This window comes from Pleurodeles waltl, chromosome 3_1, assembly GCF_031143425.1.
Source record: "Pleurodeles waltl isolate 20211129_DDA chromosome 3_1, aPleWal1.hap1.20221129, whole genome shotgun sequence".
NCBI lineage: Eukaryota > Metazoa > Chordata > Amphibia > Caudata > Salamandridae > Pleurodeles > Pleurodeles waltl.
In genome coordinates this window covers 608,104,822-608,125,137 of record NC_090440.1, presented here as the reverse complement: position 1 = coordinate 608,125,137, position 20,316 = coordinate 608,104,822, and the positions used below count along the sequence as shown (strand labels likewise).

Genomic DNA, 20,316 nt, shown 5'->3' with positions numbered 1-20,316 from the left:
GCCCTAGGTAGCCCGATGGGCAGGGTACAGTGTATGTTTAAGGTAGGACATATACTAATGTGTTTTATATGTCCTGACAGTGAAATACTGCCAAATTGGAGTTCCACTGTGCAAGGCCTATCTCTCTCATAGGTTAACATGGGGGCTACCTTTAAATATGATTAATGATTAAAGTGTAGATTCCCTTTGGGAGCAGATGGACATGTGGAGTTTGGGGTCTCTGAACTCACAATTTAAAAAAACATATTTTAGTAAAATTGGTTTTGAGAGTGTGTGTTTGAAAATGCCACTTTTAGAAAGTAGGCATTATCTTTCTTAAACCATTCTGTGACTCTGCTTGTTTGTGGATTTCCTGTCTGGGTTAGTTTGACAGTTGGCCTATTTGCACCTCTCTCTAGACAGTGACACAAAGGGAGCTGGGGTGTAGCCTGCATATCCTGATGAGCCATCTGTGTCAGGAGGGAGGGGAGAAGTGGTCACTTACACCTGAAAGGGCTTTGCCTGCTCTCACACAATTCAGTCTCCAACCCCCTGGTGTGTGTCTGGGGCCTGGCCTGAGCAAGGCAAGATCTCACAAACAAGAGAGACTTTCCTTGGAAGGAGGCCTACTTCAAAGGCCAAAATAGGTATAAGAAGAGCACTCAAACCCCTGACAAATTAGACCACTTCTGGACATCAAGAGGAACCTCTGCCAAGAAGAAGAGCTGAGGAGAAGTGCTGCCCTGCCTGTGACTGTGCCTTGTGGTGCTATCCTGCAGTTGCTGCTTTTGCCTGTGAAAGGGGACACAGACTGGATTTTGTTGTGCATTCCTGCTTGTGAAGAAATCTCCAAGGGCTTGCTCTGAGCTTGCCTCCTGTTGTTGAAGTCTCAGGGCCATCAAAGACTTCCCCTGCCAGCATCTGGACTCTCTGCTGACTCCTGCCCTGCCAAGTGGTGCCCTATCTAGTTCCTGGGCCCTTGAAAGGTAAAACAGGCAGCCAAAGACTGAAAAACCACGTACAGACCGCTGTGCGGGGAAATGTTTGACGCAACTTCCGAGACATGGCTGAGAAACAATGCGCCTCCGGCTTCATGGCTGAAATCTACGCTCCACCTGCATCGTGGCTGGAAGATCAAAGCAATGCGGCTGGAGAAACAATGCGCAACACCTGCTGACGGAGGCTCTTAACGTTGCAACCCCACATAGCGCGGTTTTCTGATACCGTGCGACTGGATTTTTTACGCAAACCTCGCAGAGGGCGTAAAACCAAGGCAAAGCCTGTCTGGACCCGAGGGTGCTTATCCAAATCAATGCATCGTTCTCCTGCGGAGAGGAAAAACGACGCACGCCGAGCCGACCAGAGGAGGAACAACGCATGGTCTTGCTTGCAAGTGAGAAATCGACGCATCGCTGGCCTTTTCCGACGCACACTCGCCCGTGTGGTGTTATTTTGATGCAACCTAGATACTTTTTCACAGTAACAGTGTTAGCACTGTTTTTTAGGGATTTAAGACTCTTTTTGCTTTTTAATTCAGAACTTGACTTGTGTATGGTGGATTGTTGTCATTTTGGTCTTGTTTTGTTTAGATAAATATTACCTATTTTTCTAAACCATGTGTTGTGTCATTTTGTAGTGTTTTCACTGAGATACTGTGTGTGTTGGTACAAATACTTTGCATCTAGACTCTGAAGTTAAGCCTGCCTGCTTGTGCCAAGCTACCAAGGGGGTGAGGCGGGGTTAACTGAAGGTGATTCTCCTTTACCCTGAATAGAGTGAGAGTCCTTGCTTGGACAGAGGGTAACCTGACTGCCAACCAAGGACCCCATTTCTAACACATACCAATTCACAAACCAGTTGGTGTTCAAACTGCACACTGATTTGTTAATGGGGCCCCTTTTCTGCGTTGTAATCTATAATATGTGTGTGTTCTTGCACAGAATAGTGCCACAGTTACGCACTGCCCATATTTGAGAAAATCAAAATTCAAAGGCCCTGGTTACAAGTGAGGTGGATTTAGAGGTCGAAGGAGTATATTAATTTTTTGACACCTAAATAGGGCTATTCTGAATTTTTGTTTTGGGATGGTAATAACATGCAGACCTGATGTTGCCAGGCCCAAATCCACAGGTGGACTTCCCATTCTCATAGACAAATCTGCTCCGTTTACCACTTGCTAGAGGCAGGTCGTAAATGGGAGCAGAAGGCCTGTGAGATGCTGGGTTGGGAGGCCGGTGGTAGATAAAGCACAGGAGGCAGGAGGGAGTTTTCTTTGCTTTCTCATGCTATAGATGGGGCTCGGTCAAGTGCTAAAGCCAGGGTGGTGTTGCACTTTTAGGGCCAGATTTACAAGGCCCTAGCGCCACCGGAGCATTACTTTTACTGATGCTCCGGTGGTGCTATTCACTGCACCATATTTACAAGGAGGCTTTAAGCCACTTTTTGTGGCTTAACGCCGCCTTGAAAATATGGGCCCCTCCAATGCAGTTTTCTGCGGCAGAGGGGTGTGCAATGGGTGTTGCTGTGGGCGCTCCACCGCAGCACCCATTACTTTTGATGCTGCCCCAGATTTACGAGAAATCGTAAATCTGTGGCAGCTTCAAAAACTAACGCCACCACAGAGGTGGAGGTAGCATGGTGCAAGGATGAGGAGTACTTTTATTCTTCCTCGTTTTTAGGTCAGCCGTAAGCGTATGACCTCTTGTATTGTTTTAAGTATGCTTCTTCTGTGGGCTTCCAGCTATTTAATTTGTTAGTTTAAGTGTCATTTAAAAATCCTTGCTTGCTAGTGGTCAGCCATTCCTCTATGTCCCTCCTTGTTCTGTTTGGGAGCAGAGTCCACCTACTGTATAATTACACTTTGTCCTGTTTATCTGAGCTGTAGGGGACTTTTTTTTCACTTTGTTTCCTGCTTGTGTCCAGGGAAACTTCCTTTTTGCTCTGAGTTTAGCTTGGCTGTAAACAAGGCTTTAAATCAGCCTGTTATATTGGTCACATTTGGTCTTTGTGGGCTCTCTGCAATCTCTCTCAGCTGCCTGGCCGTGACCCGAACCCGGGCCCTCGGTTCCAAAGTTCTTAGCTCTAGTTTTTGCACTATACCTTCTTCATGTTGTGCCATTCTGCATCAGTTGTCTTTACTTAAATTGCTCTCTGCATCAGCTGTCTTTGTCATGCTGGCCACACGTCTACTTCTCTCTCCCTAAGCTCTGCTTTTTGGGTATGTAACACATCCACTTTCCAGAAATAGGCCCAGTTTAAAGTAAGTTGTGATTATAAATTATTTTATTGTAGCTCCCAACAGTCTGCTTTTGGCTTAAAGCTGTTAGACAATCAATAAGCAAGAATAATGAGCTACAGGGAAATGCGGAAAAATGTAGATTTCCTGTATTTATGTAAACAGAAGTGTCACACACACTACCTTCATTTCAATCGCTCAGCAATATTTAACGTGACAGCCACGTTTAAAACATATCATCAAAAACAACCATAGCTATATTTGCTTTTGGGATAAAGGGAATTAGTCAAATGCATGTATTTGGCTGCTTTCGCTGTCTCTTTTTCACCCATATTCATTCATCACCTTTCTTTAGATAGCTCGAGTTTCCACTTTACATTTTAATAAAAACGCTATCCCTGTGCCTGCTGAAACTCATTTTCAACAGGCCTACCAACACACAGTGCCGCCATGTGCCACGTGATAACGGCAGTTTTCACAAGGACACACAGTGGACTGCCAATATCACATGGTGAGCACAGGGTGAGCTAAAAACCTCTTCATGTAGTAGGTTTCCAATAAATTTCTGGAGGATCCGTAGAGTTAAGTTCACTTTCCTGTTTTATAATCTCCTCAAACATGGGGCGGTGGGTTTTCTTCAGAAAGGTACATACTCCCACCCCCTGGCCACTGTACCTCCAGGGTCTGTCTACTGCTATGCCCAGGGAGTGATGCACTCTAAACCCTGCCTACTCTCCTGGCCATGCCACCACTCCCCCAAAGACCCTGCCACGTCTATAAGACAGCAAAAATCAGACAGGTGTTGTGTGCCCCATGTGTCCACTGGAAGCACTTTCTTTTGCTGATCACATGAGTGAAGTGAAGCTAGTCTGTCTGGTGCGACAGTGTTAATGGGCAGTGAAAATGTATTTACATTTTTTTGATTTTCAGAAACAAACACCCGGGGAGACATTTGTTTCCGAAAACCAAAAAAAAAAAAAAAAAATGGAGCTTTCTTGCATAGGAGGGTGGTGCCACTATTTGGCAAACACAGAAAAAATACACTTTTGGAGGAACTGTGTTAGCCAGCCAGCAATTCTGATGGTGCTGTGGTGAAAGTGGTATTCTATTGTCATTAGCATGGCAGATTTAAATTAGGATGATAAATAGAAAAAAAATCATTTTTTGTTGCAGATAGAGGAAGAAGGAAAATGGAAGTGATTTAGTTATATGCAGGGCCGCTGGATTTATGTGGCAGGAAAAGACCAAATTATGAGGCAGGGTTGACCAATTTATGTGGTGTGCATGAAAAGTTCATATATGAATTTACAACGCCAATAGTTCTAACTCAAGGAAATGGGAGACCTATTGCATTGCAAATACCTGTTGCTTTTTCTATGTGTGCTGCATTCTGCAACACACACAAAAAGAGAAAAAGACAATGAATGATTGTTTAGTACAGGAAGGTTTCTCTTCCTGCATATAAACAATCATTAAAAAATGATGATTTGGTACTTCTATGTGTGCTGCTAGAAGTGCCAAATCACCTTTGTGGATTGCACATAAACAATCTACCCCCTCAACGCAGACACCCTTGCACTATGGTTGCCGCCTAAATTTAGTACTGGCGCAGGGGGAAACACAGGGGCATGCAGTATTTTTGTAAATACGGCACATCCCTGTGTTTCAAAAGTGCCCGCAGCACGGCGCTGCAAATTTTGTCACCACGCTGTGCCACTTTTTTGTAAGTCTGGGCCTTAGTGCACCTGTGGTTGCTTTTCTTGCAAGTTAAATCAGGCCAGGTGTTCCTGCATGTTGGAAATCCGGGTACAGGTATCAGTAGTGTGACAAAACTCGAGGGGGCCCCCTGAAGAGTACATGGTGGAGGTCCCCTCTGGATTTATTCAGGAGCTCTCAGGCCAGGGTACTGTGCTGAGGGCGCCCCCTGGAGCTCACCTCCCCTCCGCACCGTGGGGGCTGCGGAGATCTTTGTTATGCCACTACAGAAATATTAGGTCGGTTTTACTTGGGCGTAGCAGTTTCCCACTGGAATTACCAGTCTAAGTGCAGTCTGGGCAATAATATTTTTCAGAGCTGACCCCTTGTTTGAGCAATTAGTAGTGTAGGCAGTAACTGATTATTAGAGCATCCTCCTTAACTCTTTCTAACACAAGTACAAAGTGCTCAGTTGTTCTAACTACCCTTTGTTTTTCCACGCAGAAGGTGCCATAGTATGCGTTTGTTATGTTTCCCTGGCATAACTGTTCATTTGCATCACTTGTTTCATTTTCTACAATGCAATAATACTTATGATTGCTTATTGAAAGTAGGTAGCGATGGCACATTTTCTCTTTCGGATCCCATGCCCAGACCACTGTGTAACTGTCATGACGTCAGGCTAGGCTGTAAGCACTAGGTGGTGCACACCACTTTATGTGAGAGCATGTAAGAAAATGAAAGAGGGAGGGGGTGGGTGACAGAGACAGGAATGTGGATGAAGTGTTAACAGTAGAAAGTAACAGAGAATGAAAAAGGAAGATGATGAGAGTAGAGATCATTTATTCTGAAATACAACGATGTGGAGAAAAGAGCTTTGAGGTGGAATGCTAAGGGATGAAAAACAAAATAGATAGGAGAATGACTTTTGGTGTTAAAAGGAGGGAGGAGGATGGCGCTTGTAGAGTGAAAGTTTGAATCGGCAGTGGAATAGCAAGCATGATGAGGCAGAAGTAAGACAGAAGGGCACCCTAAACATACATTATTTAAAACTTCCATGGTGTAAGAATTAGGAAAGAGAAACTGGGCCGAGGGATCAGGAGTGCAAATGTTCTAAAATAGACATTTTACTGATATATGGCAATACACAACGTTTACAGTAGTAGAGACATGTAGCAGGACAGGAACAGTGTTTTAAACTTTGATCAATAAAAGTGTAAGACTTACTGCAGGTATAGACCGGACAACATTGATTTTCATCCATTTTGCCACACGTAAGTTCAAAGCCTTGAGGACAGGTTGTCACAGCACTGCTGCATCCCTGAGGCTTGCATACTGCACAGAGGAGAGATTAACAAATCAGCACATTAACAGATGAATCCTCAACCAAGCGAGTCAATCTTGAAAACGTAAATGTAACTCTTTCCTGCAGCTGAGTCTGCCATTATGCTTGTTTTGTTTATGTGCACAAACGCTTTCTGAAGGTGGAAATGACAAATCGCTAGAAGGTTAGGTATCATAGCGGCTTTGTAAGTGCCTCTAAATCTCTTCCACTGACGTAGTTCCCCAATGCTGTTCGTCTAAAACACAATAAAAACTCATTTCCCACTGTACCTTTGAGCGTCATTGATGCTGCCAGATACTTAACTCTAGCCATTTCACCTGACATCGTCCAAATCCACTTTCAATGAACAGACAGCCCAGGACACGAAATCAGCATCACCACACGCCTGGAGTACCTGTCCCACGAAATGAGGGAGCTTCCTGTGCAAGAATGAAGCCAATATGGCCTTTTAGAAGAAACAGAATGGAGTGAAGCTGGTCACACTGGTTGAAAGAGAGCTTCTTATGCATGGCAGTCCAACAGATGAAACAGAGCTTCCTATGTATGAACAGAGCCAAGACTATTCCACTAGATGAATGAGAGCTTCTATTCATGAATGGAGCTGAAACAGTTGTGCGAGATGAACGTGAGCTTCCTATGCCTAAATGGAGTAAAGACGGTTCTACTGGATGAGAGGGAGCTTCCTATGCATGAAAGGAGCAAATATGGTTTCCCTAGAAGAAACAGGATGGAGCGGAGTTGGTCTTATTAGATGAAAGTGAGCTTCTTATTCATGATCGTCCAACAGATGAAAGAGAGCTTCCTATGCATGATTATAGCCAAGAAGGTCACAATAGAAGAGAATGGATCACATTTCTCTGTATCATTAATAAGGCCAGAAGACCTGCAAAATGTGACACTCACTACACACTGTGTGGACTTACACTTGATCATGCAGCAAACCTTCTAACATATGAAGCATGGAAGCAGTGCCAAGAATCTGGGCTTCTGCAGGAAGTTGATTGCTTCGAGTCCGGAGGTCAGGGCAGAATCAACTACATGCACCTCATGCACAACAGAATACCACCCAAATGGGAGTTGTGGCTGAAGTATATGGAACAGGGACCAACTTTTCCCTGATCTGACCAAAGCTTTTACCTCACAATGAGTAGACTGCGACATGGCTACAGCTCTTTGAAGTGACTATAAAATGAGATGCAGTGCTGTATTATTTCGTTAATTTACCCGTCATAGTCCCCTCAACAATTTTCAGAATACTCAATTTCTTCTTGATTAACTTGATATGCAAGCAAGATTAGCTTCCTTAAAATGCAGTAACCAACCGATGAGGGGTAAATAAGGTGCTCCAGACTTCAGAGCTTATTGCTTTGAGGGACAGCTGTTCTTTTGGCTGGTGGGTTTCACTTGAATGAAATTGGGTACACACCCTGGATGTTATGTTGGAGTGCACATCATAGACTGCTGCTGCCTGGAGTAACTAAACCCCACCAACTGCCTTTATTGCTTAGTAATGCTTTACCGTACTGGAAATGTGTTCTCCGCTACCCCATTTTACAGCCAAATTACACCCCTAACATCCCACTGAGAGGTATACCTACACCAACGAGAGTGCTAACATCACTCCCATCTGGCGCCTTGAGGTATGAGTTACCATGATTGGGGACCTGTTCATGAAGGGCTCTCTACTAACCCATCAAGAGTTCATATGACACCATGGATTGCCTAGATCCCTTTTCTTAAAGCATACCACTCTCCTTCGATATGTCCGTATGAACTGGGGACACACAGGAATGGAACCAGATACACATATGCTTACTCAAGTAGTTTATGAGATGGATAGTGACAGATTTCTCATTAAATGGTTATACAAGGGGTTGCGTCCCCTTGTGAGAGTCATGGGAAGCAGAACTGGGGCATGGCAAAGAATGGCGCACTCTCCTTGAATACCTGAGCACTCTCCCGCAATTCGCATTTAAAATTCAGCCAATTTTCTCTCTTGCATTGAACATACTTGACACCGCTCACATTTCCCCACATCATCCCCTCAATGCCCCCGATGTCAGACAGACTCCACAGATCTACTACACATGTTGTGGATCTGCCCCTCACTAACTCATTAATGGGCAGATATAAACAGTGCTCTTTTTACACTTATGGCTGTCACCCAGTGGGATACAGTAGAACACTTCCTCCTTGGCCTATAACCCAAGCATAAGAATTTCAGGACCGTGGCACGCTTTATGGACCTAGCGTTTCTTCTAGCGAAATTTCAAATTACCAGACATTGAAAATCTTCTTCAGCTCCCCTCACATCAAGCTGGCACGATGAGGTAATACGCTGGGGTACGGCTGAGAGTTGCACACTGCGCAGGTAAGAATACCAAGGACTCCTTAAGCACCCCATTGCGATGATTTGAGATGACCAACTAGAAAACTTGTGCTACAAGGAGGCTAATGATTAGCAGTTTCCCAATACATTCTGCCATCCAGTCCTCTCACCCAGAGCACCTGACGTTCTCCAAGGGTATTCCTATCCACTATGACACACCGCTATGCCAAGCATTTAGTAGTATATTTGGGTTCACGCATGGACTACATTTTAAATGGACAGAAATGACTGATGGCTGTTTGGGGTCGGGAGGGGGGGCTGAAGTTTTCCTTATCTGGTTTATTTATTTATTTTTTGTTTAGCTCCATTATCCACTGCATTACCCACTGTTGTGGTATATATACTCTGTTGAAGTTTAGATCTGATCATTCAGAAGGGCTACTTCTTATAACAGACATTATACAACTCAAATTAATCGTATGCACATGCTTGTATTGTGCATGGCTTATTGTTTTATGAAAATTGCATCGAAATGTTTTAAAAAGAATTGAGATGAAGTGCTATATGAAACTGTGTATTGAATAAATAAACATTTATCTATCTAAACCACTTAATATCAAAGCAAAACACAAAATGAAACCAAGGAAACCTATATTGAGCACTCAATTTCCACTCATATTAATAGCTCCTGCTGGTACTATTTTCACAAATTTCTTGACTAACTCACATCAAAATCTAAATCTGTTTGACACTTCTCTTGAAAAACGGTTTGCCTATGATTCTGAATCAGCCACCCTTTTAAAATGACAACTAGAGGTTTGGTGGTAATCATCAAGTAGGTAATTGTTGATACTAAGGCCCTTAGCAAGTATGGAATTCCCCCCTGAAAAACAGTTGTAGTCCTTGGAATATAACGTAGCTATAGAAATTTATGTTTTGACACTGATTTTTGAGTTTTCCATAATTCTCTCCCCTTTTCCCCAGATCTATCCCTCAAGGTGTTTACTGGATGAAATCTGAAAGGCCCATTTTTTCAAGGATACATATAGTCCTAATTTGGGCAAAAACTTCAGTTCCATCCCTTCTCTAAGTTACTTGCCATTGTGGAGATCCATGAAGAAGTGCTACCTGACATTTCAAACTCTTACTGAAAAGAAAAGCACTCTTGGACCCTTGAACCCTTTACAGACCAGGGCATTGAACAGCAACAGCATAGTTACATTTCTGGAACGGCAAACCCTAGTCACTGACAAATATCAATTCCCCAGCTTGCTTCTCCTAAGTCTTGTGGTGATGTTCTCTCCTGTGGAGAACACATTCATCAGCTTGCCTTTTGGAAACGCACTTTTGTTGCATGTGGAAAGCACAGTTTATGAACTGATAGTGTACACATATTTCTTAAAAGGCAATAAAGATGAGGTAATCAAAATTCTAGAATCATGACATTGAGTATTCCTCTTCAAATGATTGCTTCTTCTAGGTTCATAAAACTGAAGTTCTCACTCCTTTATCTTTGAAATACATATGTTGTAGATTTGCAAGGAAATTTAATAAGTAAATAATTCCACGTCTGCTTCCTACATCAGATTTGGAGTGGACGGGTTTATCAATTGGAAGAAATAATTTTCCAGTGGATGAAAGAAAATACATATGCAAATGTTCAAATGTGAAGGTAAATGAGGCTCTACCATTGTAAACTATGTTACATTTTTCAGGCATAACTGCCTTCTCATGCACTTAACCACCAGTTCAAAAATCGTTTCCAGAAATACTCCTTCAGTCCTTTGTGATCCTGATTTGAAAGATAATTATTAAATGTGCATCTGTCTATTTACTAGCTCATTTGGGTGCAGATTTACTCTAAGTTAGAACTCACAAAGATTCCCAAGATTCATCCTCCACATGTAAGCAAGCTAGCTCACCCTCATACTTGCAGACCTCATCACTCAATTACGTCCTGACAAACGAATGTGCTGTTGGACCAGGCCCTCTCTATATTATCACCCCAGATTTTGTTGCCTTCCTTTGATGAGCCCACCTTTGTTGGCTTTTAGGACTGTGCTATTTCTCCCTGCTAAGCAGTAGTAAGGTGCTTGTGTTCTCCCTCTGAAACATGGTAAAATTGGCCTACATCTGATTGCTACATTTATTTAATTTACTTGTAAGTCCCTAGTATATGGTACTTTATGGCCTGTAAATTAAATGCTACAGCACTCCTTTTGTCACTCTGTAAAGTAGCCCTGCAAAACATGTCTCAGTCTTGCCACTGCAGCCTTCAGTGCAGTTTTAAACTGCCATTTGGCTTGGCAAAAAAAAACCTTTGCCAGGCCTAATTCTTCCTTTCTAGGGGCTTCCAACCACGCCCATGTCACGTCAGTCACTTTCATTGGTTCGTGGGCTTGCCTTTTAAAATATGCTTGCTTTCATTTGTGAAAGGCATGCATACGTCATGCCTTTTCCGGTGTTTAGCCCACCTACACAGCACCAGTACACTACTGAAAACATTTGAGGCCTGATGTTTTCAGCATGGTTTTCGGACTACGTTATCTGTTTATTTTCGACACAGCACGATCGTGCTGGGGTTTACATTGCATGATCGTTTTTTCCGTTTTCAATTTCAGCACAATCTTGCTGCATTTTACATAGTGCGATTGCGCTGCATTTTTTTCTTTTAATTTGTGTGGCAAGAAAAGTCCGGTTAGGAGTTTACAACTCTAATAGCTCTAACTCGAGCAAATACGAGACCCGTTGCATAGAAAATGCTTGTTAATACTTGTAAGTCACCCCTAAGGTAGGATCTACATGCTTATAGGGCAGGAAGCATGGCATTTAAAGAGTAGGACAAGTGTGCTAATGTTTAACAGGTCATGAACGTGAGTAACTCCGAAAATCATGTTTGACTGTTGTAAGGCTATCTTGCCCAAAGAATAACGCTAGACCATTTTATCACACTTCATAAGTGATACCTTCAGTTTGGGAACAGATAGAGAAATGTTTCTTCCGCTCATTTGAATTGTAATATAAAATCCTCTTGAATGAAATGGTTGGATTTTAAGGTACTATTTTGAAAATGCTACTTTTAGAAACTTGGTTGTTATTTCCCATTAAATATAATGGGTGCATTATTTTAACGTCTCCTCTGAGCAGGCGTTAAAAATGGCAGAAACAATGGCGCAGTGAAATCTTGCAAATTTAACTGCATCATTTTTTCAGGCCTCCCTGCGCAGGAACACACCCCTTTGCGCCACTTTGTAAATATGGCGTGGCAGAAAAGCCAGCTTAGCAACAAACAAATTACGCTATGGTGGTGCTAAGATGGTGCAAGGGGCTTGTAACCTTGCCCCTGTGTGTCCTTCTGCAAGTGTACAGGGTGGGGACACTCCTGACAAGATGACTAGAAAGGAGCTGTGCCCTGCCCTGATTATACTTCATAGGACCCTGCATGAAGCACATGGAAAGCAACCTGATGCAGGCCTGCCCTTGTCTTGGTAACCCTAGACAGTTTGGAGCCTACCCTGGGGGAAGAGAAGAACTGACCAGAACGAGTGTGGGAGTACGCCAAGGGTTTGGCCCACACAAAGGTTGGCACTAAGTACAAATGTGACACCTTCTGAACCTCTCATCAGAACACTCCTGGACGTGTAGAGGATTTGGAAGAAGGACTGTCCTGCTCTTTGAAGAAGGAAGACTGTAACTGCTTGCCTTGAACCCAGGATCCCCAGAAGTGACTCCAAGGGTCAGCTGTCTGACCTCCTTTTTCAGTCTTCCCTGCAACTGTCCAGCTGATCAGCATGAACTGAACCTGCCTGAGCCCTGTTGCTGTCCTCTAATAGAGAATGTCCTGATCCCCATGAGGTGCCTCCCAGGGATGAAAAAAACATGCAAGAGTGATATAAAGTGGCAGGAAGGGTCCTTGGTGGACTGTGTTTTATTCATGAAAAACATTAGTGACTGTGCACAAAGTTCTGCCCAAAACTCGCAGTTGGCGCTACCAAATACCAGAGGTGGAGAAAACAACGGCTGTGTAGTCTTGGTTTCACCACCTCTCTTTCATCCACCACCAGACACTTTCTTCCCCTTATCTCACTCTTTCAGGGTCTTTTCACCCTTGCTTTATTTATTTTTCATTATGTTTTTGTGCTTCTCTTTCTTTCCCCTTTTCTGTTTTTCTCTCTGTCACCTGCAATCACTGGTTCAAAATTAACCACTGGTGGTGTATGAAAGAGGCATGAGTTGGAAAGAAGAGTACACAGCCTTAATATTCGGTATGATGGCATTCAATAGGGCCGGCTATGGCCTTCTGAGTGAATCTTTGCCCACAGCACTTATTCTCCAACAAATTAAGCAGTGGATCTTCTTAGTTCCACCAAGGTGAGTGTGGAACTACAAGAACATTCTTCTGCACGTTGCTATATGGAAGTCGCATCATTCAACCACTGCTCAGATCCAGGGGTGGAAGGACATCTTAGCATTAAACGGGACACCCAGAGTTTTTGCTGATATCTAGTGCGGGTAGCCTTGGTTTGGACCTGTGAAACAGTAAACAAAAATCACAAATATTTGATTTGACAGTGATGCTGTAAAGTAGCGCATAGTATTTGTAAAGTTGCTTTGCACTCCTACAACAATACACTTTTGGTAGTTTGTCTTCTCTGCTGGGGCTTGTTTGCACTGAAGGGTGACGAATAAGCATCAACAAGCTGTTCTTCCTCGCGGTACAGCCAAACATTGCCTTCTTGCAAACCCCAGCAGTCTTTCTCGGTGGGATTACAGAAAACGAAAACATTTCTGATTTTCGAGCATTTGGAGTATACTTACAACACTGAGGCTTAGTGCAGCACACATTATCTCGGTCCACCACCTGCACTAGTTCACGCTCGGGGCTGCAGGCTGGGGGCTCGATATGGGGGCAGTCACGTCGCCGGCATACGACCGTACCCATATTCTGAGCAGTGCAGCTACAGATATAACAGCCGATCGTCCAGTTTTCTCCAAGCTGCAAGAAGGTAAAGATCACATGTGAAATATACAAAATCAGAAATTTAGGACACTGACACACTCTCCTTTAGCAGATGGCAAAGGCAATCGACATACAGTGATAGCTTGACACAGTCGTGGTTTTAGGCCATAGAAAGAACAGGTTAGGAATGATCTGTAAACTTTTAACTAATACATTCAAATGATATATTCTGTATCTGTAGGTAATATACAGCCATACGGTTGTTGTAATGGGCGGTGTCACGCTTATAGAGTTGGTACATTCCATTTTGTGGTCTAATTTTGTGTAAGGTATTAATGTTGAAAGTGCCAATCAATGAGAGAGTCCCTGTTCACATTTCTGGCCGCCCCTTTTACCAGAGCCCGAACGTGCACCTGACAGTGACTTTTAACTTTTCAAGGAATGGGCCCGTGTATAGTGGGACTGCTCTGTGGTCATGTCTAGTGGAGTTACCTCTATGAAGGGCACCACGGGAATGATGCGGACTTCCATGGAAAGCCAGGTATAATATCCTGGCCATGCTTGGGCTCCTACCCCTTGCCCCTCGCATATTAGGCAGTCGAGATATGAGGGCATTCCAAAACCAGCTCTCCTACACTCAGAATCGGTCCTTCTCAGGAGTAACAACCTCCCACTGGAATTCTTTCCCAGTGCCGACTTTATGGCGGTGCAGCCATTGCCACCGCACAGGGCGGAAAGCTTAGCAGGGTGCTACATTTTACGCCCAGCAATTTCCAGGTGATTATAAAAAATGTAAAGATAACTGGTGATTAATGTACTTGCTGGAGAGACCGGAGTTTTGTCTAGTGCAGTTTTGAGTCATAAAGTAGCAAACAAGCTAATGAGCCTAATGTGCCTGCTGCAAAGTTCACCCTGTAACAGACAGATCACAGATTTGTATCTAATGGGGATAGCCCAGTGAGTTATTACTTTTGTCACAAACATCCCTCTGTTACTTTCAGTCCCTAATTTACAATGCTTCTAATAGCACACCGAGCTATGAACCGGCGTTAAAGAGCTGCATGCAAACTGCAATGTATGGGTTTGAAACATTATTTGTTTCTTAATATATCATTATCTGAGGTTTCTAAAAAGAGTTCGCTGAGTGGTAATACAATCTTATTAGTGCAGACGACTCTAACCACTGTGTTACATTTTAAACCCCAACTTTGTGTTTCTCCAGACTTGAGACAGTGTGCAGCCCAGGCAACTGTGGCCCGCATGAGCTTCACATTTGGTCCCCTGGTGAACATAAACACCCCAATTAGCAGTCTACTGTTTATTAGCTTGAGCAGCAACATTCAGAAAGATGGTAAACAAAAGGATAAGCATTTATTTACACTTTAACTGAAGTAAAAGAAAAGAGGCACAGAAAGTGCACAGCACGGTTAATCTTTAGGAAGTGTAAAGGAATCTTTAGGATGTTTAAAGATTTTACATATATCTTCACATGTAAAAATATGCTAACGTTTCTTCAAAAAAGTCTATTTATGTAACATGGAAATATTTCAATGTAGTACTTCAAACTGTATCACTTCATTAGGAGGCATTTATTAGAAGTAATAGTTTGCAAACATGACCTTAAATACATTTCCACCCCACCCCATTTCTGACAACAATGCCATTAGGGAACCAAGAGGCAGGTTAGTTGTCATGTCTACCCTATGGTGCCCTAGGTTTTTATTATTCACAGAACAATAACATAGTGTATTAAATCAAACACAGAAGATTTTGTACAGTGCAGATACTGCAGTCATTTATTTCACAGTGCTCTCATACGTGTTAATAAAGGAAAAGGAGGCAAGGTGAAATAAAGAAATTGCTTAGTGTTGGACCTGGCCCTTTTTGCAGGGTCTTCCCCAAGCTTTTTACATCCTTCCTCCTATTTTTTCTGACCTGTTTTTGTTGGCTTTAGGACTCTGGGTACTTTACCACTGCTAACCAGTGCTAAAGTGCATATGCTCTCCGTCTTTATTTTATTGGTGATTAGTTTATCCATGATTTGCATATTTGATTTACTTGTAAGTCCCTAGTAAAGTGCACTATGTGTGCCCAGGGCCTGTAAATCAAATGCTACTAGTGGGCCTGCAGGACTGATTATGCCATCCACATGAGTAGCCCTGTAAACATGACTCAGACCTGCCACAGCAGTGTCTGTGTGTGCAGCCTTGCACTGCCAATTCAACCTGGCAAGTGTACCCACGTGCCAGGCCCAAACCTTCCCTTTTACTACATGTAGGACATCCCTCAGGTAGGCCATAGGTAGCCCCATGGGCAGGGTGCAGTGTATTTAAAAGGTAGGACATGTACCGTTGTGTTTTAATTGTCCTGATAGTGAAATACTGCCAAATTTGATTTTCACTATCTTTCCCATAGGTTAACATGGGGATTGCCTTTATATATCTTTTAAGGGCAGTTTCCCATTGGGAGCAGATGCAGATGTGGAGCTTGGGGTCTCTGAACTCACAATTTAAAAATACATCTTTTGGTAAAGTTGTTTTTTAGATTGTCTGTTTGGAAATGCCACTTTTAGAAAGTGGCATTTTCTTGCTTAACCATTCTGTGCCTCTGTCTGGCTGCTAAATACACATCTGGGTCAGACTGACAGTTGGGCTGTTTGTGAATTCACTCAGACAGTGACACAAAGGGAGCTGAGGTGTGTCCTGCATATCCTGATGAGTCTTCCTGGGCAGAAGTGAGAGGGAGGTGCTGTCATTTTCACTTGAAAGGGCTGTGCCTGTCCTCTCACAATACAGTCTCCAACCCCCTAGTGTGTGCCTTTGGGCAGGACAAGGAAGAGGCAGGGCCTTGTGCACTATAAAGACTTTCCTTTGAAGTCTGCCTAATTCAAAGGCAGAAATGAGTATAAGTATTGGACTGTTGACCCCACAACTTCAGATTACTTCTGGATCAGAGGAACCTCTGCCAAGGAGAAGAGCTTGATGCTTGAGGAGGACCTGCCACTCTGCCTCTTGCTTTGCTCTGCTGGCCTGCTGCTGCTACCCTCTGCTTCTGCCGAAAGAGGGAAAGGACTGGACTTTGCTTTCTGAAAACCTGCTTGTGAAGTTTTTCCAAGGGCTTGGACTGAGCTTGCCACCTGTTCTGAAGTCTTAGGGACATCAAAGACTTCATCTGCCACTTCCTGGGCTCTTCTGCTGAGAATCCTGACTTGCTAAGTGGTGCCAAATCCAGTCCCTGTGCCCTTAGAAGTGGAACCTGGTAACCTACAAGAGAAAATCCCCGCACAGCTGTGTGTGAATCTGAAAAATCGACGCAGCACCTGTCCCGCGGCTGAAAATTCAATGCAGTGCCTGCCTTGCAGCTGGAGAATCGACGCAGCACCTCTTCTCAATGTGGACCTTTCGCACAGCATGTAAATTTTCCACGCATCGACCCTGAGCATCAAAATCTTCAGCATCACTGCACAGACCTGAAGCTGCTTGTCCAGAACTCGACATATCTCTTCCGTGCGAGGAAACATTTGACTAGTCGCTTACCAAGCAGAGAAAGAATAAGGGGGTGATTCTGACCCTGGCGGTTCTCTACCGCCAGGGCCAACGGGGGCGGGAGCACCGCAGACAGGCCGGCGGTGCTCCCTTGGTCATTCTGACCGCGGCGCTTTGGCCGCGGTCAGAACGGGAAAACCGGCGGTCTCCCGCCGGTTTTCCACTGCCCCTTCGAATCCTCCAAGGCGGCGCAGCTCGCTGCGCCGCCGAGGGGATTCTGACCCCCCCTACCGCCATCCTGTTCATGGCGGGAAAGCCGCCTTGAACAGGATGGCGGTAGGGGGGGTCGCGGGGCCCCTGGGGGCCCCTGCCGTGCCCATGCCAATGGCATGGGCACGGCAGGGGCCCCCGTAAGAGGGCCCCGCAAAGTATTTCAGTGTCTGCCTTGCAGACACTGAAATACGCGACGGGTGCCACTGCACCCGTCGCACCTTCCCACTCCGCCGGCTCGATTACGAGCCGGCATCCTCGTGGGAAGGGAGTTTTTCCCTGGGCTGGCGGGCGGTCTTTTGGAGACCGCCCGCCAGCCCAGGGAAAAACTCATAACACCCTCCGCGGTCTTCTGACCGCGGAGCGGTATAATGGAGGGCGGAATTCTGGCGGGCGGCCTCTGCCGCCCGCCAGAATCAGAATCACCCCCTAAGTGTCTGGTTGGTTGGTGGAAGGTGATGAGCTTGTTGGTATATGCCTGTCATATATTGTGCAGGGTTTTGCATGTGTGGGTCAACATATTGAACTGGCATCTGTTCTGAGACTGTGTTTACCTGTTGCTTCATAGATAGGTTCTGTCCAAGATGATGCCGAGGCTGGGGGCATGGTCTGTTGGGATGGTGGGTGAGCCAGGTTCCGCAGGCTACCATGCGTAGTTCGGTGGTGAGATGTTGTTCCCAAAGAGGAGGACTTCTGTCTTGTCTGTTTTAGCTTGAGGCGGTTGTCCTTCATAGATTTGGGACACTCATCATACACATGCGGAAGTTGGCTCTGGTGGTGGAGGGGAACTTTTGACAGTGAGAAGATGAGCGGGTGTTGTCGGCATAGGAAATGATGTTGAGTCTGTGCGATTTGACGATATTGGCCAGAGGGATCATATCTGTGTTGAAGAGGGTGGGGCTGAAGTATGATCCTTGCTGGATGCCACAGATGATCTTCTTGGTTTCTGAGGTGAACGGGACGAGTTGGATTCTCTGGATTCTTCCGGTGAGGTATAAGGTGATCCGCTTTAGGGCATGTCCCTGGAGACCGAGGTGATTGAGTCTGTTGACCAAGATGTGATGGGAGATGGTTTTGAAGGAGGCTGATAGGTCCAGGAGTATGGGGGCTGCTGTTTCGCCGTAGTCCAGGAGGACCCTGATATCATTGGTGGCTGCGATCAGGGCTTTCTCTGTGGTTTGCTCAGAATCTGAATTGAGTGTGGTCCATGACGTTGGTGTGTTCCAGATGTTAAGTGAGGTGCTGGTTGATTGCCTTCTCAATAACCTGCACTAGAAAGGGGAGCAGGGAGAGGGATAGTTCTTGGGTTCTGCTAGGTCAGTGGATGGTTTCTTCAGGAGTGGCCTCACTTCAGCATGTTTTCAATCCTCAGGAAAGGAGGCCGAGGTGATGGAGGTGTTTAGGACTTTCCTGAGCTCGTCACCAATCATCTTGCTCCTGAGGATGAAGATGTGGTGGGGACAGGGGTCTGTGTGTGCTCGTGGATTCACAGAGTTCATGATGGTGACTGTGGCTTGGGTTATTAGAGGGTCCCAGTGGGTGAGCCGGTGTTCATGTTTTGTGTTTGAGGGTGTGAACAAGTGGGCACAGTCAGTGGCAGAGTTGGGGTTCAAAGTTTTCATAGAGATCTTGCCATGGAAGAAGTCTGCCAGGGTGTCACATAAGGGCTGAGGTGATTCTCGCCAGCTGTGGGGTTGGAGACCTCCTTCACGATGGCGAAGAGCTCCTTGCTGTGGTTTGTGCCGGCTTCTATGCCATCTGTGAGTGGGTTTTTCTTTGTTTCTTTCAGTAGGTGGTGATACTGGTTCAGTGAAGTCTTGAAGGGGGTAAAGACTTCTGTTTCTTTGCTGGTGCACCACTTCCTTTCCAGTTGTTGGCAGTTGCATTTGGTGGATTTCAGTTCTGTGGTGAGCCAGCTGGCTCTTCTTTGGAGTTGACTGGCTTGGCGGGGGCGATTGTGGTGGCGCATTCTGTAATCCACTAGGAGAAATTCTTCGTAGCTTAATCTGGGTCGTATGTTGTGTCTGGGAGGTGGAAGCTGAGAGTGTTGTCCCACTGGTTTTCTAAAACCTGTTTCCAGTCTCTGCACGTGCAGTTGGGGGCACAGTGCCAGTGTTGGTAGGCCCTGAGATGGTGAAGTGGGTGCTGTAGTGGTCACTCCAGGTGAACTAAGAGGTGTGTTATACTTCACTCTGTTGCTGGATGTGAAAATGGGGTGCAGTGGGGGTCCTGGGATGTGGGTAGTGTCGGTGACAAGTTGCATGGGGCCCATGTTGTTCATGATTTGTAGAAAGTTGGTTGTGTTGGTGTTGCTGGAGTCATCGATGTGGAAGTTGAGATCCCCTAGGAAGATGTAGTGCTCGGAGTTGATTGTGATCGGGGCGATAAGGTCAGGGATGGTGTTGCAGAAGCTGGGGTGTGGTCCTGGTGATCTGTAGGCGAGGATGCCCCGGCCCAGGAAGGCAGAACAAAGGATTTCCTCTGAGAGAGGGTGTTACACCCTCTCCCTTTGGACATAGGTGTGAAGGGCTGGGGAGGAGTAGCCTCCCCCAGCCTCTGGAAATGCTTTGATGGGCACAGATGGTGCCCATCTCTGCATAAGCCAGTCTACACCGTTCAGGGATCCCCCAACCCTGCTCTGGCGCAAAACTGGACAAAGGAAAGGGGAGTGACCACTCCCCTGACCAGTACCTCCCAGGGGAGGTGCCCAGAGCTCCTCCAGTGTGTCCCAAACCTCTGCCATCTTGGATTCAGAGGTGTTGGGGGCACACTGGACTGCTCTGAGTGGCCAGTGCCAGCAGGTGACATCAGAGACCCCCTCTGATAGGTTCTTACCTCTTATGGTAGCCAAACCTCCTTTCTTGGTAGCCAAACATCCTTTTCTGGCTATTTAGGGTCTGGGTCTGGGCTATTCCTCAGATAATGAATGCAAGAGCTCACAAGAGTTCCTCTGCACTTTCCTCTTCGACTTCTGCCAAGGATCGACCGCTGACTGCTCCAGGGACGCCTGCAAAACCA

General features: G+C 45.2%; 1 protein-coding gene across 1 annotated transcript in view; it reads right to left on the bottom strand.

Annotated features, from left to right (window-relative positions):
* The window catches only part of LOC138284363 (mucin-2-like), a 1,502,605-nt gene that overhangs the window by 351,585 nt on the left and 1,130,704 nt on the right, over positions 1–20,316 (bottom strand). The window contains exons 34-35 of the mRNA XM_069223056.1: positions 13,402–13,579; positions 6,137–6,244 (exon numbers count right to left, since the gene is read on the bottom strand). Of these exons, the coding sequence (XP_069079157.1) occupies positions 6,137–6,244; positions 13,402–13,579 (286 nt within the window). The remainder of the gene's footprint in view (positions 1–6,136; positions 6,245–13,401; positions 13,580–20,316) is intronic.